The sequence below is a fragment of the Magallana gigas genome, chromosome 6 (assembly GCF_963853765.1).
Source record: "Magallana gigas chromosome 6, xbMagGiga1.1, whole genome shotgun sequence".
Lineage (NCBI taxonomy): Eukaryota > Metazoa > Mollusca > Bivalvia > Ostreida > Ostreidae > Magallana > Magallana gigas.
The window spans coordinates 49,042,669-49,065,615 of NC_088858.1; the positions used below are offsets into that span (position 1 = coordinate 49,042,669).

Genomic DNA, 22,947 nt, shown 5'->3' on the forward strand with positions numbered 1-22,947 from the left:
TATAGGTGTGAAAAAAAATTCAGACACACATCTGGTTCTGCATAAAATAGCACGTGCATTTTGAAATAAAATTTGTTTCTGTATAAACTCTGAGGGGTAAGGCTTCTATAGGTTTTTTTTTTAATTCTATGACCTGGTAATGAAATCCCTTCAGCATTAAATCTACCTGGGAATAACAAATGAATATTTTATTACAGAATATAGGAATTTTTCCTTCCTAGAAATCGCTAAACCCTACATTTGTGAATATAATATTATAAATAAAGATCAATACAAAATCAATTGTGGAGATTCAAAGAATTTATTGTACAATCAAATCTTTAACAATTGTTGTAACCTCACATCTATCAACAAATGGCAAGCGCTTATTCACCAAAATGTGACGGTCTTTCTTCAAAACTCAAATTAGAGTATCTAACAGCATTGAGGGTTTTAAATGATACAAAACAATGTTGAGAAAAAAAATATTTAAATTCAAAACTAAAACACATTGTATGTGATTCTTCATACATTATGATTGAAGATCTCATACAATTTTGTGTTTTTGTATTTCAAAAAAATAACTCCAAGCCTTTTTTAATACTTAAATAAATCAACATGTTCAACAATATATATACTTCATAAAAACAAAGCCCTTTATAACATTTTTACAAAACATTTTAATCATTTTAATAAAATTAGAATTCATTATAAAACAATATGCTAAAACTTATAACACATACTCACAACATAATCAAAAATCATCAAAAAGTGATAGCATTGGGTTAGAAACAGAAATATCATAGTGCACAAGTCAGTGGACTTTGGATGGTCAGGATGCCTGTCTGATACGTCGGTTTCCATACTACGGTTCTGTGTGTTGTAGAGTCGGGTCGGTTGGATTACTCTCGTACACACACTGAAAACAATATGTAATCAACTCTATAGACAAGGAAGTGTAAATTATTCACTTGAAAACCTATTTCAATAAGTTTGATATACAGTGACTGATAATTTTTTTTATATGAAACATTTATGCTATAAAACACGTGAGTTTAATTGTTATAATTAATCAACCTCTATGCTTTAATATCATCTATCTCAGAAAATTTAATATGGAATCCTGAAGGCTCCATATTGTAGATAAAAATAAACAGTTATAAATTCACAATCGTAATTAGTTTAGAATTAAAATCGATGACATATACCACCACTCTCTCAATTTATTTTGCAGCTTGTTTTACATAGATAATTAACCCTAAACTGATACATGTTTACCATTGCTGCCCACACCACGACCCAGAAAGGAAAAATCAAAGTCATCAGGAGGTGGACCTTGTAGTTCTCAGTAAAAGTTTCCCTTAAACGATAAAAATACTGGTTCATGCAACTTGAAGATGAAGGTATGAGTTAGTGTTTATATACAAACAAACAAAACAAAAAAAAAAGATACAAGAAAACTGCACGACAGACTGACAGACAAACAATAGGAGGCTTTTAGTTTTACTTACAAATGTTCCCCTTTCCTGATGACTTTCAAACGGTGCTCTAGTTGTCCCATTGGTTTGTAATAACGTTCCTCTAAAAAGGATGGTTTGTAATACATTATTTCAGACACATGGCGTTTCTCTCCTCTTACAAGTATCTCATTTTGAATGGCAAGTGACTTTTCTACTTCTTCTATTCTGAAAAATTTATTTTTCAGATTTCCACATTTTGAAGCATTTTCAAAAAAGCATTTGTTGATGAACAAGTTTGGACGCAATGCATCACAAAGAATCAAGACTTGGTCGTATTGTGTCATAGTTAATGCACGGAAGTTTTCATATTCAAGAAGACATTCAATTTGAGAAATTGAGTCTACTTTGAGAATTTCTCTACACACTCCATTAAATCCATCAAAAACTGACGAAATACAGTGAAGATAAAACATGAGCGCTGCGCGCGGATCTTCATTTACTGTAACTGTGGTTCCTGTCGCCTGCTCCGTGGCGGTGGTTTGCAATGCTACCACATTGCCACCGCTGGCAGCCGCAGCGGTGCTCCTGGTTCCCGACCCCTTTGGGACAGCTATAGCGGTACTGGTGCTGGCGGCTACATCTGTAGCGTTAGCAGCTGCAGAATGAGTCTGTTGTACGATTCCTCCATGTGGAAGAGGAGTGAGGGAAGATGATGCTGTGGTCACTGGTGGCTGTAACTCCGACATTTTGGTTTAAGCCTAAGTAATTACCAGCTAAGGTATTAAATAGAATTCAGGAAGACTTCCGTTCCGAGAAATCATCGACCGCTACACGGGTGAATACGCGCTATAGACTTGATCAAAGCAAAATTGTTTCCGGGGATTTAACAGTCTAATTGTAACTCAAGGTTTACATAATATAGTAAACGTATAAATAGAAACTTTTTTTTTCTTTAAACAAAGCTATTACCTTTTTTCCGATTTAAACGTTAAAGTTGAACTGTTCAGCAGTTAAAGGCTGCAAACAATACTTTTATTTCGGCGACGACCTCGAGTTATTTTTCAAAAGTTTTCTAATTTGGCTGAGTTTTATTCATTTATCTATCTTATCAAACACAAAGGAGACTAAGTTTAATAAGTATATACTAAATGCATAGGACAATCCTTGGATGTCACTTGTCTGTCCCCCGTCCCCGGTGTGTCTTGTTTGTTTTTGCACAGAACAAACGAACAATGAATTACAGAATTACGCACATATAATGTCGCTTTAGTACAATATCTAGGATTTCAAAACAATTGCCAAGATAAACTTACTTTATCATTTCTACGTTCTATCATGTTATGCTGTTAGGACAGTTTGCTGTTTTGATCTTTAACACTTCTATCGTTTTGTATGGATAGATAATATTTTACTTGCATAAGTTTTAAGAGAGCTCTTACATTTACATTTGTACGTCTATATTGATTAAATCCTTAGAATAAATGGTACACATGTAATTAATAAGTATTGACACCCTGTAATATATAATCATGTGCTTATTAATTTTTCGGGGTAACTTCTTACTGTATGTATTATAAGGCATTTTAGGAACATTTTAATGTTTGACGTACAAGTACTTCCTCGTAAAAATCCATCATTACATTGAATAAATACTATAGTATGCAAAAATTGTCAAGTGTTCACATTTTGTTAAGGGATAAGGATGCCCATTATATCAGTATTCAGCAAAACAGAGAGAGAGCGAGAGAGAGGGGGAGAGAGAGAGAGAGAGAGAGAGAGAGAGAGAGAGAAAATAGTGTAACTACGTCATTGAAGCATTCATGTATATTGAAAGGCCTAGAATTATGTTCAAAAATTTTACGTATTGCCAAAAATACGTGTTTTATGAGATATGTAAGGGAATAAAAGAAGGAGTGAATTGTTTTTTACATTCTCGACAGGGTTTTTAATAAATATATTTCGACAAAATGCAAGTCATATGGCGAACTAGGGGTATTAGGTCATTGGGGAACCCACATTCTTCGGACCTGCAGTAACAAGTTTGTTTATTATTGTTATATATTGTTATGCTTTTGTGTATAACTAATTCAATGGGAAAATAATTAATTTTCTATTTCTTGTATGTAATTAAATAAAATCAAGTACCTCAAATTATCAAAAATTTGTATCTTTTCATTCATCTTTCGTTCTTGTTTAGGGTTTGTTGGTTATTAAATTACCTACGATAGGTGAAATTAAGAATACTAAAAGAAAATGAAACGAAACGAAAGTACAAGGAGAAATAACCCTCACTAACCATTAGTTTTACAAACTGTGAATACATTAATATATATATCCTTTTAAACATTTAAAATCCACAGAAACGTATATAGCCTCTCACCGTAAATTAATTACCACAAGATTAGTCTCAGACCCCCCCCCCCCCCCCCGGCTTAATATAAATATTCCTTTGGACTCCTCCGGGAAAAAATTCTGGATCCGCGCTTGTAGAGTTTTATTTAGTTATGCATGGAATTATGTGTATCTCAACACGCAGCAATGTAAAAAAAGAAAGAAGAAAGAAAACAGTTTTCTATGAATTTTTGTGTCTGTTCATCTTCGCTAGTCAAGGTTTGCGATGCACTCTGCTCCTCTACAACCCTCGGCAGATTTGTAGAGGAGCAGAGTGGACCGTAAACCCTTGGCTAACGAATATGGTGCCCCTTATCCTGTTCTACAAGAAACTATGACTCTGGCTTCATACTAATAAGAATTTATTCTTATTTCCATTCTTGACTGAGATTTGTCATGTATCTGGTATTAAGAACAAATGTATTCTAGTATATCAAATACAGTCCTTCGCCTAGTTGGCCTTGCCTCTCATACAGAACATTTTAAAGCTTCTGAAATCATAAATATTAACTAATTATTACTCAAACTTGCCAGGCATATAGAGAAACTTCCTAATCCAAGAACGCATTAATTGTTTCAAGTGTGACTGACTCACCGCTAAAATAAGTTTCCTGTTCCAGGAAAAAAAACACCCAGATGTTTCGGTTCCGATGAACAAATGATAATTCATGAGATATGAACTGTTAGTTTATAGTTTATAAAGTATACTTTCCCGGTTTAAATTATAGCTAGTACGTAATTTACTATGATTGTATATTAAATCCATCCCTCTAAAACCTTTCATAGTTTACCATTAAAAACATCAAACAGATTACTGTGATAACTTATTTGTTTTGAAAGGTTGTACATTTTGGTTTTTCGGCATATAAATGGTTCTGTGTAGTGAATTCATAAGGGCTGGTGACCAATTGTTGACCAAAAAACCTCTTAACAATTTTTTTCCCGATTTCGTAGGACTAACGACAGGTCCAATAAGATTTTTTCCAATGCATAATTTAAGAAAATAAAATTATATTTAGAGAACTAAACGATTTATAACTGTTGATTTAAAACACTTTTACAAAAGGTGCAAAGACCCTTCACCGTATCAAAACAACAATGCAGGTCATGTGTCGAATTTGGGGTGTTGAAACAATTGGATAACCCAAGTTCTCCGGACCTACATAAGTAACACACTGGTGATTTATATATATTGCTATACGAATACCTACTGCTGTTTTATTGGTAAAGTACTGATTTTCTGCTTGTAAATGATAGTTAACTAAAAATTCTATTTCTCAATTTACAAAAATTATAAACATTTTCATACAAAATTTTTTCTTGCAATAAGTATGTCAACATAAGAAAAAGGTAACTTTACTATTTAAGACTTTTCAACATAAAAAAACTAGTATCAAAAGTTGAAATGAAACGAAAGTAGGAAGACGTAACTAATCATAAGAGAAGTAACTCTCCTATACTACGTACAATTAATGTTAAAACGGGCTTGGTCCCTGTGGCAATAACCTTTTTAAAATGATCAGTATTTGGTAATCTTTGCATAGATCCCTATAAGAATTAATTACTAGTATATAAAGCAATAACTGATGAGATTGCCATGGTCATTTATATGTACCTTTTAATCCTTTTGAACAAACTTTCAAGACATCCTTAAAATTCAGCTGGTCCTATTCAAATCCAAATACTATAAAATTGTGGCAGTGTAGACAGCATGCTATTCAGTTGTTCTGTTTACCATCACTCCTCACCACTACATATCAACCATAAAACACTGATTGAAAAATTAACCTTTAATTTCTTATTAATTTTAAAGAGTTTGGCATGCAGGAATTGATAGAAATCGCTGACTGTACAGTGTTCTGTATATCAGTTATGTTGTCTGCTTTGTTGCCCAAGTAAATTCATATTATGAAGCATTTTACAAACATCTTCTGCAACCATACACTTCACAGAATAGACATAAGGACAACCATACTTAAACAAACTTAAGATACAGTTCTGATGCTGGCCAACATACCAGTAACTCAGTACACGTTTCTTGACATTCAAAAACATTTTGACATCATCATTCCTCAGACAACTGCATTGAAAAAATCAGTTGTAAATTTATTCTTTTTATGAAGTCTAATACATTTACTTTAATAGACAAGAAGATTTTTGTGATTGGAAACTACATTATTCCAATGGAATCTCATTGATATTTGAATCTGAGTGAAAACTATAAATCTAGTATGCCTTATCAGAATAAAAAATATTACATCTTTTAATCATAGCTGTTTACACATATTTATATTTCGTATTTTAAACAGTGCAAGTTTATGTATTGCAGGTCATATGCTTACAACAATGTTAAATCTTGTAGAGGCATTTGACTTTAATATAAAATACAATGCCTAATGGGTAAAACATATGGCAAAGAAAGTACAGAACAACAGCGAACTGTACAATACAAAAATATTCAGAAACCTAAACCTACATATACAATAGCAGGTGAGAATGAATAATCACAGAAAAACTTGTTTCTTGTATAATTGAAATCTACAATGGAGTATCATCAATTTTTCCTCTTGGAGTGGAGGCTGTTAAGGTGGTTGCTGGCTCGCTGACTAATGTTTAAGGCGGCGTGCATTGGGAGGACCCCCTCCTCGCCCAGCAAGGACAGTCCACCCAACCCCAGGTATGCATGTAAAGCATCTGAAAGGACAAAACGATCATGTCTGTAGTTACCCAATCAACTATACATCTATTCTGTGTGCTATCACTAATATGTGAGCCTCTCAACAGTGTGGTTAGCTCACGTATTACTGTAGTACTAAATATTGCAGTTTCACTCCTTTATGTATTCCTATATATCCGGTATTACTATATATCCGGTAATTTTTGGGAAGATCTACTTTTCGCTTTTTTTGTGACCCCTTTTAAATCACAAATATTGGAATACGCAGAAATTATATCCTGTATCATTTTCTATAAGAAACTTTTTATATCGCAAAAAATGACTGCTGCAAAATAAAATTGTTACAGATTTTCCCAATTTTCGCAAATTGTGTGACACGCGAAAAAAAATGGATATACAGTATGTCATCAAAATATTAAAAGTATAAATTAGCAAACATGGATAACTGTCTACAATGATCATTTATTCATTGTATATACATATATCCTGGTTCTATACAGGATCTTTACAGGAGATGCAGGTAATACACTTACCTGGTGTGTGATCAGGCCATTTCGAGAATCCGCCGGTGATTGAACCTTGGGTTTCCATCAAGAACCCTCGATTGAATTCCGAGTTAATGAGGTGGTATGTATCTATCAGCTAAAAACAAACAAGAATCAGTTCTATGTGGGTATTTCCTCAACCAATTTGCTATCAAAATACACAGATATTAGAAATGTAGCCTCATTTGAAAACATTGTATGATTACCTTTAGTGTTGCCCCGACCCAAAAGGAGTAACAAGTATCAGTGGGTTTATTTGGTCGACCCTGGAAACCTGATTGCTGTCGACAAATGCACCATCGCTGTAGTTGTTTCAATTTTTTTTCACTAAAACTGGTCTTTAATTTGTTCATAAGGGATAATGCTGCTACTGCACAGAATGTTGAACCTCCTAGAACAACAAAAAACTAAAGTATAAGAAAATAAAATAAAAGTTATAAAAATAGTTAAACTGGTAGAAGGTATATTGGGTTATTTTGACGCCGAGAATATTTGGGGAACATGTTAAAATTTGAACTTGAAATTTTAGTGTTTTATATTCTCTGCAAATTGTTTTACTTCTTAAATTTATTTTAAAACTGATTTATATGTATAATACAATTTATAATTATTTCACAAAATGCACATAAAAATTTCAAAAATCCTTTCATAGTTCATGTTTTTAGAATTTCTTTTCAAAGTTTCAAATGATTAAAACTCAAATAATAAATGTATAATTCTATTTTAAGGCATTTTTTTTAATCTGCAAATAAAACTAATCTCTTGCAATGTAAAAAAAAAAAATTCCCCAAAACAGGTATGGTAATCAATAAAACTTACCATGGGCCTCTAGGCCTGGCCCTTGCCCTATGCCACCTTCATATGACTGAAATGTAAAAAGAATGTTAAATACACAACAAATCATTACTTCATATATACCTCTTTTAAAAGGAAATAACATGGTGAGGATTAATGCTGGATCAGACCAGATAAATGTGAAAACATACTTTTTATACCATAAGCCACAGAATTAGATTAGAGTACTTACCTGACTCTTTTGCACAAATTGAACAGCTTTCTCTACATTCATTCCTGACCAATCATTTAACATGTAACAAATGCAGGCGGCACAATAAACAAATCGCATGTCATTTTCACTTCCTTCAGGTACACAGCAGAAACTGTCAAAAAGAGTTATGAAATCCATATTAAAATTAAATATCTATAAAATTGATACTAGAAAGATTTTTTCCAAGTTATAACAAGACAAACACAGATATTTCCCTGAATGCTTAATGCTTGGAATACATCTACCAGTTACAATAACAACTGAGTGTATTTTCATGTTTTTTCCCTGAAGATCTACATGTTTTTACAAGACTACATATACTGGTACCTCCCATCTTCCTGCTGAAGGTTTCTGAGAGCTGTTAGTATAGCCGACTTGTTCACCCCACTAAGGTCATCACCCAGGATCAGAAGGGAGGCAATTGCAGTGTAAGTCATTGCTATATGTCCACTGTCCAGCTTCAACTTATTTTCTGTTTTCTGAAAATGATACATCTACAATTCAGCACATGAATTTTATCCATCCAGTTCCTTAAAAAGTCTTTTCTATAAAACTTAAATTGTTAACCATAAATTGCTCATTTTTTTCGTTAAAAGAAGAGTTGTTTTAAATCCTTTAACAAATATTTGATATTTTTTTTAACATTACATTCATTTTTGGCTAAACATATCTTAAGTCCTTTTTTCATTAAGAATAATAAACACAACATTTACTGTGGAATCATTAAAATTCGTGGTGGCTCAATTTTCGTGGTATTCGTTGGTAGCCCTCCCCCACGAATTTACATCCTCGACAAAAACAAATTTTGAAAGAGTTTGTTATCATACTGATACTAAAAACCGACAAATCCACGAAATGACATCCCTACAAATAAGCAAAAAACCCACAATCCACAAAAATTGACCCCCACGAATTTAAATGATTCCACAGTATTAACTGATGTTTTGGTAAGTAACTGTTTTATTTTATTTTTAGAATTAATACAGTTTTAAATAATAACTTCAAAAATTTTCCAAACTTTAAAGGGGCATGCATGGTCCCGATTTTGGTCAATTTCTGTTTTTATTATTTACAATGCTTTAGAAATGCATTTCTAATGATCAAATGAAATTTGAGAGTCAGTTGTTAAATTATAAGCAAGATAGAGAGCTAAGAATTCTTTTTCATGTAAACAAGGCTCATGCCCTATTTTTGTTTACATAGGTTCAATATACCAGTAAAAAACTTTTTCAAGCTGATTTGTCTATCTGTTTATTCATTTTTAGCATAAATAAACAGTTTCTTACGTTAAACATATTCATTTTAGGTCAAAAATTGGAATTTTCACTTCAGCATTCAAAATGTAAACAAAAGCTTTGTTTACATAGCAAAGAACTGTAAGCTCTGTAACTCGCCTAAAACTCAACAAATGACACTCAAATTTTGGTTGCCTGTTAAAAATGCATTACTGAAGCATTGTAAACATTGAAATCGGAAAAATAATTTTTGCCCAAAATCGTGACCATGCCCCTTTAGATGGCTCACTAAACTTTGAAATAGTTTATCAAATGGCAGAAAAATACTAGTTTTGATTATGATAGATAGCATGGTGGATTAAAGGTATAAAAGTCAAATAGGTGAAAAAGATGTGCAATTTAGGATAAAAAATTAATTTTAAAATTACAATGCAGTAAATGTGTACAAAAGCACCAGGTGGATTTGGACCCATGATCTGCAGTTCACAAGCCCGATACTTTAACCATTGAGCTATGATGACATTCAACCAAATCGATTAATACAAACAATTTAACAAAACATTTAAATTGCCATCTTGTGACATAGTGTCTTAAAAAATTGAAATGTACGTGTAGTGGGGTACCTTAATCAACTTAATTGGGTTTTTTTGATACAACAAAATGTTGAATTTGTGATGTCTTTGTTGTGTTATTTGGGATGTAAGATGTGATATGTTAAGGTACCTGAGAATTCTTGCCAGTATTTGTAGAAGATCCTCTAAATCCACATTGACAAATGTTGGAGCCTATTAATTAAAATCATCAAGGTAATCATTAAACATACACTAGATTTCTGTATAGAATAATTAATTTTCCCTTCATGTAAAATTTAGTCAACATATGAGGTGAATTATTGTGATCCTGAATTACCTGTGTCGTTTGGAAGGATTTGCAATGAGTAGATCCATTTGATAATTGATTCCTTTTCTTTCTCTATTCTGTCCAATGAATTAAGAAGATCAAGACCAGATAGGGCAAAAAATGCAATGGTCATCCTGGATAAATAAACAAGATTTAAAAGAAGGTTATTACTTGTTTCCATCTGAGACACAAATAACATTATAACATTATTTATGTCTCTGTTTCCATACATTAAATATTTTTTCTGAAACAAGAAGAACATAAAAAGTTAACTATTGTTTTAAAATTAATGGAAAATTTACAAAAGTTATGGATATCACATACTAATATTTTAAACAGTAAAATGCTTTCTTTGGTGATTCATTCAGGATATGAAGGTAGCGACATAGCAGGAAAAATACATAACCCACATTAGCGGGTTAAGTAAATTTTTCCTGAATGATCACTACCTTCATAACCCACATGAATCATCAAAGAAAGTATTTTATTGTTTATATTAACATCTTTCTTTAACTTATCAATAAATTGATTATGAAAAGTTCGTAAAATTTGTTACTGTTAATGTACATAAAAGCCAAATCGTCTCCTGTGAGACTTTGAGTCTGACATCATCATGATTATTTCGTGCAGTCCTTGATTTTACTTAGGTCACTGTAGGTTCAGACCAATCAAAAAACAGGGTGTGTCAATTTCAGTCCTGTCAGTTTCAGCCGCTGTAGATTTCGACCAATCAATAAATGGGGGTGTAGATTTCATTCTGGCTGTTTCTATAGAGCTATGAATTAACTATAACTTTCCGTAAGAAATAGAGGAGATAATACTTGGTAGATGTAAATATATAAAAATAAATATAAATGATATCATGATATGATTACCAGTCTAGAATATTATTTCCTTAGTGACATGTGACTATCTTGTTACTTTTTAGCTGTAGGTCTGTAGCTCCCGGTCTTAAATCATTATTATTCCCCAACCGCTTTATGCTGTCTATCCGTCCTTCAGTCAGTCATTTTGTCCCAATTTCCCGACACGAATAATGCCTTGAATTTTGTCTAATTACATGTACAGTATCATATAAAAGAGAAATGTTGAAATACAAGTAGGCTAATGTGTTCAGAGTCCGAGTTAAATTTAGTAACTGACGTTCTACTCTCGCCATAAATCAAATATTCTACGACCAACTTTCATTTACCTATTTGTATCTAGTGAACTGTATCTGCTGGGAAGAATTTGAAGGCATCTTTCAAAGAATTTTATGTGCTTTGGTTTTAGGAAATCGTCGTTTTCGTCGGCCATAGCTTTTGTTGTTTTCAAAGCTGAAGAGTTCAAACGAAACCTTGCTTGATCAACATGTTATTTTCCGGATTCTGATGAGTCTATTGCCTACAGTCCCACCAATCCTACTAGTTATATGAAAGCAAGATACGTAACCATTTTTTTTTTGCTTGTCAAGATTTTTGATAAGGGGAGTGGGTATTTTCGGCAGACCCCCCATGCTTCTCTGCATGCAATAATTCCTTTGGTTGGCATGCGCGGATCTAGAGAGGGGCGGTGGTAGTGTTTGGACCCCCTTCTTGACAAAATTTCAAATTTTTCAAAATGAGCGAAAGTAGGCCTCGGACCCCCATGGAAAACATTGACACCCCCCCCCCTTAAAATTTCTCGGTTGGAGACGGGCACTTTTGATGCGATGTACATATTGTAATTAATGGTGCCGCGACAGTTCGGACATGCAGTTTTATTATGAGATTTATCGGTTATATGCTGCTAGCAAAACACGCAGGACATCATCAGTGCCATTCTTGACTCAAGCCAATGATTTTAAAGTAAGTACCCCCGAGTTCTTCAAAACACTGATACATGTATATATATTAATTAAATGTTTTACAGCAGCGGTTAAACTGTCAAGATGTCAACTTTTGACCGCTGGCTAGTTTCAAAGTATCACATCGTTTACTGTGTTATAGATGTAACTCTACAGAGATATGAAATATTCTCCTTCCCGATTTACTTGATTTATCAAATTAAATGCTAGTATATAGCGCTGTTATACTTCAAATTTTGTTTAAAATAAAGTAATATATCTAACTGCCCAAAAATGGACCACCTTTATTTACAGAAATTAAATTTTCAATTTGATACCATCTAATTTGAGAAAAAGTAATAATAGATTTTATAGTAAACTTTGATCAAGTTCCGTCCTGCATTGGAGATGAGGACTTCGAACTGGGAACTTTATAGCATAGTATTTATAGAATGCATTCCCACCAGTCTTACCGCATGTAGTTGGTATTACTAAATATTGTAATAGTCTTATATATGAGCCTAATTGGATACAATTTGTCCATAATGTCATTATATTATAATACAAATTGTCCTACTTTATGTGTTATTTATCATGTTCCCATGTAATCATATTTGTTATATTTCATGCCCCATTAGACCCTAATTTGGAAAACAAATTCTATTCTATATTCAAAAAAATAAACACATTTTAAGGTTTATCATATGAACACTTCTTTATTCTATATATAGGGAAATCAAGTATGAATGAATTATTACGATCATATTAAAAATGACTAATTAATGAAGTCATTAAGTGAGAATGTATTCGGGAAGTACGCAATAAATGATTAGGAAATGATACATTCTTATATTAGAGTGAAAATGTATTATATTTCAAAACTGGGAGAACACTGAAAACTCGGAGATCAAACCAAGAGTCGTTTTGTGTCAGGTAACATTACATGGTCTGTTTGCTCTACGGTCCATTGCCTCCAAAACAGCAGGTGCGCTAAGCGAACCGGAAGGACATTTATATACTAGCTGTACATATACCTATATGTGACTATTTGGAAACTGTTATACAATTAGCTGTGTGACGAAACGAATCATTGTTTTGATGTGATCGATATAGCAGTGTCGCATATCCGAGAATATTGCTGCAGAAATCGATGATTCTGTGACCATACTATAGGGACTGTGTCGTCTGTCAGTATAGCTCACCACGGTAGTCCGTACTGGAGACGTAGGGACGGGCAGTGATTTATAGCGAGTACCAGCGATCAGCTGACTGCCTGTTACAGACGGAAGAACACGTTTATGACCCCCGGGTAGCCGATCAGGACGTCAGTACCAGGCCTGCCCGAGAGATGCCAGCCTGACGGATCAGTGTGTGATCTGATGATAACAACACAACAACCGCCGTACATTCTATACTGTTTAAAGACTCGTGACCCATGGTTAATAATGTCTTAACAGGATTACTGACTGTAAGAATTCTAGTCTGGAGATGTTGACTGGAATTGTTTTAATCTCATGGCTGTGTTTTTTACCAGGTATGTTCTAGTTTTCGGATTATTACGATGTTAGCCATGTTATCAGAGCCACTCCGTAATTAACTACCTTAAAATAGTTCCTGGAGATCAATAGAAAACTAGAGTAGATCGAGTGTGTCAGAAACCACCCCCCCCCCCCCCGCGCCTTTTTTAAGGGGTTGAGGTGGTGGTTCTAAAACAAGATGAATTTGGCGAGGAAATTTCGTTACGGTTACTGAGCTGGATGATGAATTGTTGTTACTTATTGGTATTATTTTGTATTCATGACTCACATAAACTTGTTTATCGTGAATAGCCGGTGATCTAATTGAAGCTGCATTATAATGAATAAACAATTACATACGTCTGTAAATCATTCTTGTGATTGAAATGGGATTTTGTTTTATTATATTAAGTTAAAAGGAAATCATTTGAAAGTGCAAAGTATATTTTTTTTTCGTATTGGAAGATTAACCATGTTAATCCTTCCACTCTGCACCCCACATTGTTATAAAGTACTCCTGGCTCGGAGGTCGCTAGATCCACTGGATCTTGTAATAGAGCTGTTATAAGGAGGATGTTGTAAGCCTGGTTGATGAGGGCCCCGCGGGCATTCCTTTGATTGGTTGGATTGACATGAAAACATTAAATTTTTCCATACAGTTTTTCTCGTGGTAGTGTCAGATATCAGAAACACATGTGCTCTCTCTCTCTCTCTCTCTCTCTCTCTCTCTCTCTCTCTCACACAGTCCTGAGTACGAGCTCTCACGGGATTTTCTGTTTTGGAATGTGGTGCTATTATGATTATACAGAGACCTTAATTGATTAAATAAGTCGTGTTGGGTCGAATTAAACAGTTGTCAAACAATATCATACCACTGGAGCACTCGCCGGCCATCTGTCGTCGTAATTCAAGAAAATTGGGATTTATGTTTTATCTGATAAAATTCATTTGTAGAAAACTAAAAAACGTCCAACTCAAGCAATAAAAGCAAAACACAGCGATTGAGCGAGCATGAAATACATTTAGGCCCTCATCGTAAGCCTCGGGTAAATTGCCAATCTATCCCCGATGGAGAACAGATTCAATATTTTTTGTTCTCTTGCATTTATATGCAAATTAACTGATTATTCCCAATTTTCCGTTGCCCGATTTCTTGAGCACGGAAGCTAATTTCTAATCAGGAATTCACCCCTATATTTCATCACAATGGTTTCTCCGTCCCCGGAGAGAGGCTACTGCCATTCAAATGATATGGAAATAGGAGAACAACGACCGACTTACGATAAAGTACTGTGAATGTCCCGCCAGGCTGTTCGGTACAAGATTGATGAAAACGCACATTTAGAGCAGTGTCAAATGTCTCGAAATCTCCGTGTATGTTTATATCAGCCAGTATCGTTTAATAAATATAACCCCCCCCCCCCCCAAAAAAAAAATATCGAGTAGATGCTGATATTTCGGTTGTAGGCGAGAATTTAAACTGAAGATAATTAAATTTGGACAAGTATATGAACAAAATAAAGACCGATTTCTTGCATACGGAAAGCTGATTAAATACATTTTCGAATGTGATGGGTAAACAAAAACTATAAGAAGAGGAGGTGTTTGCATGAAGCATATGATCATGTACATGTATGTGGAGTTCTGAGCTCAGTTGTGATACCTTCCATAAGTCATGACTGACAATACACATGTACTAGTACATATATCCTAGATACGTATGGACCTTTTACATAAATAGTGTCTTCAGATCACAGGTGCTTCCCAGATAGCATGACTACGTTGGGCCAACGTTGGTAATTGGTTGTACCGTTGGACGATGGTTGGCGTTGGGCACACAATGTTGGCCCAACGTTGGGTCAACATTATAACACATCTTTCATAGCACATTGATTGCTTTGTTGGCATGACAACGTCGGGCCAACGTTGGGCCAACATAAGTAAAACATGTGATCTCCATTTGTTGATAATGCACAGTTGGCCCAACGTTGGGCCAACATCTTACCATGCCATGAATTTCGACTAAGTGTTTGTTGGTGTAACAATGTTAAGCCAACGTTGGGCCAACATAAATAAAACATATGATCTATATTTGTTGGTAATGCGCAGTTGGCCCAACGTTGGGTCAACATAATAACATGCCATGAATTTCGACTAAGTGTTTGTTGGTGTAACAATGTTGAGCCAACGTTGGGCCAACAAAAGTAAAACATATGATCTATATTTGTTGGTGATGCGCAGTTGGCCCGACCTTGGGCCAACATCTTAACATGCCATGAATTCTAACTAAGTGTTTGTTGGTGTAACATTGTTGGGCCACGGGTGGGCCAACGTAGATAAACCATGTGATCTCATTTATTTGTTGGTAATGCGCAGTTGGGCCAACTTTGGGTCATTATTTTTACATGCTACGATTTATGACAGAGTTAAAACAAACAAACAGATAACATAAACACAACCACAACAATTTAAGGTATAGGTGATTTAATTATGTGATTTGCTCTGTTAATTTTGATTGCAATTATAAGGAATTTATAGTGTCTTAATTATGTTTTAACACATGAAAATGTTAATTAAAAAGTTTGTATGTATAACTAGCTGAGTTTAATCTATTTCTCTTACTTTGGAATACATAACATGATACATTGTATGCATATAGATCTCAGTAATTTGGGTTGAAAAATAGTTCATATATGTTATTAATATAAAAAGTTTTAAACTGTCAAACGTTGGCCCAACGTTGGTTCGTTGTTAGATTTTAAACCCGATAATGATTTTTTTTTTATTTTTTGAGAAATTTAGTGGAGCATTGTAAATTGTATTGGGCTTGATTATTTAAAACTGTTGGTTCATAGATGTTGGCCATTGTTGCTCTGTTGAGGGATGTTTATTGTTTATATAAATCTGATGAGCTGTATGTACACGTGTAGCTGGAGCGCCTATTGCATAACGAATCTTAAAGTGTCGAAATTAAGAGGCAGACGGAGATCCTTTACTGCCCAAGTATCTAGGTCAGTGCTACTCACAGCATGGGACTGGCCAGTTTCCTTGGAGATCGGTCATCTGATATAACCAGGATGGTCAAAACTGCCACTTTTTATTTCGAATATATTGCAACCGTTGTGCGTGTACACCTATAGTAAATAGTGTTTTTTCTACTCTACGAATTATACATTAGAAGATTGGGGATATATATGCTACAAAAAGTAAGTACATGATAATTTATTATATTAACTTATGTAAGTAATAGTTTTCTTTCAAGAAATCGAATGCTTGTGCAATGTTTCTTTATATTATATAATGTTTGAATTGTCAATGAGTTAAATTAAAAAAAATATAGAAGCATTCATAATCATATTATACATTCCTTTACAGTTTAACAAATAACGTTAATTCATATTGCACAATAAAAATAGCAACTAAAATTTACATTTTCAGCCGCAGTAAGAAAAAAACAGACTGTGTGCCTCTGCAACAGATGTAGAGATAGGGAAGGACGGGTTCCGTTTTTCAAAGACCGTGAAGGTGAAGGGAAAAAAGGGAAGAAAGAAAAAAAGCAAGGCGGTAACCCAAGCCACTGAAGCCAGTGACCCGGACAGTGATCAGACCCTACAGTTCGATTGTTACTAAGGAATATACAGAGACAAAGAAATATACTAACGATTCTTTTTAATTCTAAAAAGTGTTTAAATGTGTGTAAATTTTTACTAAGAAAGAATAAAATCTGTATACTATGTTTTCGTTGCATAGAATATTTGAACTCCTGCATCTTAATAGCCAAACAGCAAACAGGAATTAATATTGAACAAGAGTGTTGAATTTAAATTGGGATTACATTGAATAAGTGCCGACATGCTACGTTTAGCCATTGAAAGTTTGATCGTTGTCACGACGTTGGCCCTCAGCTGTTTACTAGGATGGACCAACGTTGACAGAGGACGTTGGGCCAATGTAATTTTCCACGTAATCTTTACGTTGGGCCAACGTTGGCCCTTAGTTGTTCATTACGTTGTACCAACGTTGGCAGACTACGTTGGGCCAACGTAATTTTGCTCATCGGCCCTACGTTGGTCGAACATGTTGGACCAACGTAGGCCCAACATGTTGGACGAACGTAGGGCCGATGAGCAAAATTACGTTGGCCCAACGTAGTCTGCCAACGTTGGTACAACGTAATGAACAACTAAGGGCCAACGTTGGCCCAACGTAGTCATGCTATCTGGGTTGTGGACTGGACCGTGCACTACCCCCCCCCCCCCCCGCAACTCTTTTCTATTTTTTTTTTTTAATTTTTTTTTTTAAGTTTCTTTTATTATTAATTATCGTTAACAACCCCTTATATATGTCTCCAGTCGAAAAATAACAGAAATATCACGACTCTGTGGCATTTTATATTCACACTCGTTTCCCCTCTCATTTTTATAGATAGGGGAAACGAGTGTGAATATAAAATACCACAGAGTCGTGATATTTGTTATTTTTCGACTGGAGACATATATAAGGGGTTGTTAACGATAATTAATAAAAGAAATTAAAAAAAAAATGAAAAAAAAAATAGAAAGGGAGGGGGTAGTGCACGGTCCAGTCCACAAGCACCTGTGCTTCAGATTAGTTTTGGAATTTTTGATTATCTTTATTTGTAGGACTTGATGAAGCCTTTAAGGCTTTTACTAGTTTAACAAACAACTAACATAAAAACTAAAGAACAAGATTAAGGTATTAAAATGCATTTCTGTCTGTGTATTTAAAAAATAAATGTAACCAGTTTATTTATTTTGATGAAGTTTCTATATGACTGATGTGTTGTTTGACTGTAGGTAGTAATGGCGAGGTGTGGATGGACACCACCCCGATCAAACAGATTGTGAAAGCAGGGGACACCACCGTGTTAGCCTGTAGTGTGGAGAATCTGGGCAGAAATGTGGTATGAATGTCCTATAAATATGATTCATATTTGAAAAAAAATCACTTCTTTTTCATAATTTTAAAATACCAATAATTCTACAATGAGAGGATGTGCAAAGATATAGAAAAAAATGTTTGATTATACATATACTAACATAGATACGGTGATACAAAAGGACAAGTTATATTTCTGAATTTAAAACAATTGACGACAAATCAAGGGGGGGGGGGGGGCTGCATGTTTTTGTTTAAACTCTTAGTACATGGTAATATACTCTAATACTTATCCAAAACAACTTTTGAAATGAGCCATATTTTAAGTGATTGAGTGTAATATTTAATATAATCTAAGTCTGATGTTTTTAGTTTCCAGCATAGATTAACAATTACTGTGAGATTTTCCTTGAGCATTAACCTACTGTCCTATTTTACAGGTGAGGTGGTTTGGACCAGGCCACGCCCTTCTGTTCAATGGGGATTACGCTGTGACACCAGACCGCCGATTTAGCCTGACTCACCCCTACATCAGTTCCTGGAACCTGGTCATCAAGAACGTGAAGACGGGGGATGAGGGTCTGTACATATGTCAAGTACAGTCAAGCACAGAAACCTTGACAAAGAAGGTCACAGTAGAAGTTCAAGGTCAGGATTCAATAAGAGAGAGAGAGAGAGAGAGAGAGAGAGAGAGAGAGAGATGCATGGAGAGAGAGAGAGAGAGGGGGGAAATGCATGGGGAGAGAGAGGGGGGAAAGAGAGAGTGAAAGAGAGAGAGGGGCATGGATTTCCTACAGTTATGTACAGTACTGACCAGACCCAACCTTACGAAAGAAGACTGGGTCTAGGTCTGCTTTCTGTGTCCACTTAGGGTCTGCTATGGCAGACCCAGGGCTGATTGTAAGTAGAACCCAGGCTGACCCAGAGCAGACCCTGATTTCAGGAGTACACTTGGGTGCTACAAAAATATGTCCAAATATCTCTGCATAACTGTGCATTTGGAATATTCAAGGGGCTGGCATGCTTAGAGGCGGTAAGAAAAACGAGGGGTCTGCTTCACACTTCAGTGCGTAAGCTGGACTCCAAGAGCTGACACCAAGTAAATCCATTGACAGTAAATCCATTGACAGTAAATCCACTGACAGTAAATCCATTGACAGTAAATCCACTGACAGTAAATCCACTGACAGTAAATCCATTGACAGTAAATCCATTGACAGTAAATCCATTGCAGTGCTTGAGTAGACCCTGAACAGTTTTTTGGGTCTGGTTTTGTGTTAGGTCAAATGTGCTTGGTTGGAACAGTTCAACTGTATATCTTCTATCTTCTGTTTACAGTTTAGGCATGCATATATTTTTTGTTAACAGCTGTATAATCTATATCCTCTTCAACAGTTGCTCCACGAATTCTTCCATCTTCATCTAGTGAGGACCAACAAGTGCTGGAAGGAAGTGATGTCACCCTGGTGTGTGGAGCCACAGGATCCCCCACCCCCAAAATCATGTGGCATGTGCTCAAAGATAGTGAACCTAAACGTAAGTGCCCCCCATTTAAATGTTTACAACAATTATGAATAAATACAGGCACTGTATTTAATCTCTTGGTCAATCTTTGTAATATACATGCACTCAATTCAAGAAATACACATTTGAAAAGCTCGAATCTCTCTATTGAAAAATATTTAGAGGATAAAGTACAATGAAGACAAAACATACTCTCATAATCTGATGCTCTGTGGCAGAAAATGCTCATGCAAGTAAGCGCTTCCATGCCAGCCTACTACATTGACACTGTGAAAGTACAAATTTACCTTCTCAAGAATTTATATCTGAAATGAATTTGCTGGTTGTAGAGCTGGATACAGGAGAACGGCTTGTTCTCTCCAATATAAGTCGGGAGGAGACTGGCGTGTACACATGTACTGCATTTAACGCAGTAATTCCCCAGGCTTACAGGCATATCAAAGTGGATGTGGAATGTGAGTCTTTATCATCCAATCATTACATACAAAACATATACTAGTAATCATTACAAACTGTAGCTTAAACTCTTAGCTCTATTTAATATTTTTTACATAAATTAATACTGATTCCAGAAAATTATTTTTTGTCAATACTCTACCATTTTCTTTATAATATAAAATAAGGTGAAATATACATCTTCATCCAGCAATTAATATGCATGCAACATTACTAGTATGAAAAATAGATTGCTAGAAAATCTCTACCCCTAATTTGTAATTTGATTTTTTTTTAATGAAATCAACTTTTTCTTTTCCCTCTATTTAATATAACTGCCTGTTTTCAGATGCCCCATCAATAATTGTGAAAACCCAGGAGTTATCACAGGAGAGGGGCAAGCTAGCTTACTTAGAATGCACAGTGGTGGGTTTCCCCCAGGGTAGGAACTACTGGAAGAAGGATAACCGGATACTGGTCCGCGACTGGAACTACGAACCCCTGGATTACCCACTGAATGCCACCACCAACGTGATGAACCTCCATATCAAACAGGTGGAGCCCCCACAGGGGTTCGGGGTCTACTACTGTGTGGCTGAGAACAAGCATGGGACAGCGGTCGGCAATGTGACCTTGAATGGTGAGTGCAAGGTCATGAAGTTGTGGGCATCTTAAGGAAACCCTTTTGAAACGCGCTGCACCAGCATCTTGAGATTTATATGAAGATATGCAGAGAATTTTTAATATTAAGTAAACTTCAAACAAGATAGTTTTATATAGAATTAAAACAAATTATTCATCTAGTTAATTTTAAAAAGGTAGAAAAGTATTTTGGAATTGTCAAGTCTACCATTAGAATGCAGGCAGCAAAAGAAACACAATCTGATTGAAATTTAATTCTTTTATCTGCTCGTAAATCAAATGATGTTAATCAGATTCCAATGATTTACTTTTACACTTAAACCGTTAACAGAAACACACTGACAGTACAGAACTTTTCATAAATAAACAGAGTTTTCCCATTACAGAAATCACCACCACTACCACAACCACTACGACAACCACGACTCCTGCCCCGACTACCACAATAACCACCACCACCTCTACCACACAATCAACAACAGGATCCACCATCAGGCTATCCACTCCTGGGTCTCCGCAGCCCTCCACGACCTCTACATCCTCCCAGAGGCCCCCCACCCCACCAGTCCACACACTGTCCACTGCCCGGCCAGTGATTACCTCCCCTTACAAGCCAGTTGTCACTACAGGTCCAGGATATGAAATTGACCCTGGTAATCAAGGTATGTTAATTTTTTTTTATATGTTTAGAAATGCAAAAAATCACAAAAAAGAGTTTCAATTTTTTTTATTGTATATTTATATGATTTACCCTAAATAAGATTTTTTTCTCTTCCAGAAAATGGTGCAAGCATTCCCTCTCCATACAGAGCAATAATCCTCCTAGTTTTTACAGTATTATTTATGATATAATTTATTGTTGTATGCAGAGAGAAAGCGAGAAAGAAAGAATTAAGTTTAATTGTTGAAGAGAAATGGTTGTGATGATCTTCTTTCAAATTCGGAGAGAGAGAGAGAGAGAGAGAGAGAGAGAGAGAGCTCCAATATGTGTATATTGTTCATGTGTCATTCTAGTCTGGTTTACAGCCAACTTATTAACTTCTACAACTTTGTCTCTAGTGTTCAGAACATTTTGTGCAATAAGATCTGAATTCACCATTACATAATTATCTCTTTTTTTAAATAACTGGATTGGTTTTTTTTAATAGTGTGAATTTAATTAATTCATAACAATATTAATAATCCCTTAAAACAGTTCATCCAAAATGAAAATTTGCTTAATCTTAATGCCCATGTGACATGATGATATAGTGCTGCATGAATGTTTTAACATAATTTTAATAACATTGTTCATCATCAAAACAATCAAATCTTAAAAATATGTTTTGTTTCTTTCATTTATGTGTACTTTCTGTAACAAAATAATGTTCCTTAATTTTTCAAATCATTATGCAGTATTATGTGTATATATTTATTAATTTGTTTTTTGTGCCAAAGGATCTCCATGTCTTGTACATTTTTATTGATATTGTTAGGGATATCAGTCTTTCATACATGTTCTCTACATTACAGCATGATGATTTTTGAACTAAAAATCACAGTCTGAAATGGATAAAAGCACATTAATTTTTGTCTCAGACATTCATTAATGTACACATTAATTATTCATACTGCCTCATTTACAGTACAGTAGTATAATACTGTAGTTGTTTTAGCTGTGTTGTTTTGTTTTTAAAAAGAATTGTATTTTATAAACTTTGCATGAGTTTTATCACTAGATTTTTATTTAGGAATGATTTAAAAGCAGGATACATTTTTGCTGGTTGTGAGAATAAAAGAATGAAATTGGTCAGAAATGGTTTTTTTCTGTTGTAAGAAATCCCACAAAACAAAAGATTGTGTGACTGAATGCCTTTTTAGCAAGATTTAAGAATTACATGTACACATTTGA

The 22,947-nt window shown here is 34.8% G+C and overlaps 2 protein-coding genes and 1 long non-coding RNA gene across 5 annotated transcripts; 2 read left to right on the plus strand and 1 right to left on the minus strand.

Annotated features, from left to right (window-relative positions):
* Positions 1-282: 282 nt before the first annotated feature.
* Positions 283-11,640, minus strand: LOC105339449 (geranylgeranyl transferase type-1 subunit beta). 3 transcript variants are annotated; one of them, XM_011445010.4, is made up of 11 exons: positions 11,428-11,640; positions 10,245-10,369; positions 10,059-10,120; positions 8,428-8,579; positions 8,080-8,212; positions 7,872-7,917; positions 7,259-7,443; positions 7,041-7,149; positions 1,491-6,524; positions 1,258-1,339; positions 283-898 (listed from the first exon to the last, which is right to left on the minus strand). In XM_011445010.4, the coding sequence occupies exons 1-9, from the start codon at positions 11,529-11,531 to the stop codon at positions 6,385-6,387; spliced, it is 1,056 nt and encodes a 351-aa protein (XP_011443312.3). In that variant the 5' UTR covers positions 11,532-11,640; the 3' UTR covers positions 283-898; positions 1,258-1,339; positions 1,491-6,384. The 3 variants fall into 3 exon arrangements, with proteins under 3 accessions (XP_011443312.3, XP_065945000.1, XP_065945001.1); XM_066088928.1 differs by having other exon boundaries at positions 1,188-1,339; XM_066088929.1 differs by lacking the exon at positions 11,428-11,640 and adding an exon at positions 11,111-11,256.
* A 1,294-nt stretch (positions 11,641-12,934) lies between these two features.
* LOC105339465 (limbic system-associated membrane protein) lies at positions 12,935-22,852 on the plus strand. Its single transcript, XM_011445028.4, has 8 exons — positions 12,935-13,573; positions 18,374-18,480; positions 18,896-19,103; positions 19,851-19,991; positions 20,309-20,434; positions 20,764-21,054; positions 21,443-21,718; positions 21,835-22,852. The coding sequence occupies exons 1-8, from the start codon at positions 13,528-13,530 to the stop codon at positions 21,906-21,908; spliced, it is 1,269 nt and encodes a 422-aa protein (XP_011443330.3). The 5' UTR covers positions 12,935-13,527; the 3' UTR covers positions 21,909-22,852.
* Positions 15,982-17,097, plus strand: LOC136276574 (uncharacterized). Its single transcript, XR_010715088.1, has 2 exons — positions 15,982-16,762; positions 16,995-17,097. It is a non-coding gene; the product is annotated as an uncharacterized lncRNA (long non-coding RNA).
* Positions 22,853-22,947: the final 95 nt, after the last annotated feature.

Bases quoted from the DNA above. Each gene is read 5' to 3' on its own strand.
- LOC105339449 (XM_011445010.4), bottom strand. From the start codon at position 11,531: ATGGCCGACGAAAACGACGATTTCCTAAAACCAAAGCACATAAAATTC. The intron at 8,213-8,427 runs GTACCAGTATAT...TCTTTTTGACAG, and splicing joins CTTCAGCAGGAAGATGGGAG to TTTCTGCTGTGTACCTGAAG. The intron at 7,444-7,871 runs GTAAGTTTTATT...TTGTTGTTCTAG, and splicing joins GCCAGGCCTAGAGGCCCATG to GAGGTTCAACATTCTGTGCA.
- LOC105339465 (XM_011445028.4), top strand. From the start codon at position 13,528: ATGTTGACTGGAATTGTTTTAATCTCATGGCTGTGTTTTTTACCAG. The intron at 19,104-19,850 runs GTCAGGATTCAA...CCTCTTCAACAG, and splicing joins GGTCACAGTAGAAGTTCAAG to TTGCTCCACGAATTCTTCCA. The intron at 21,055-21,442 runs GTGAGTGCAAGG...TTCCCATTACAG, and splicing joins CGGCAATGTGACCTTGAATG to AAATCACCACCACTACCACA.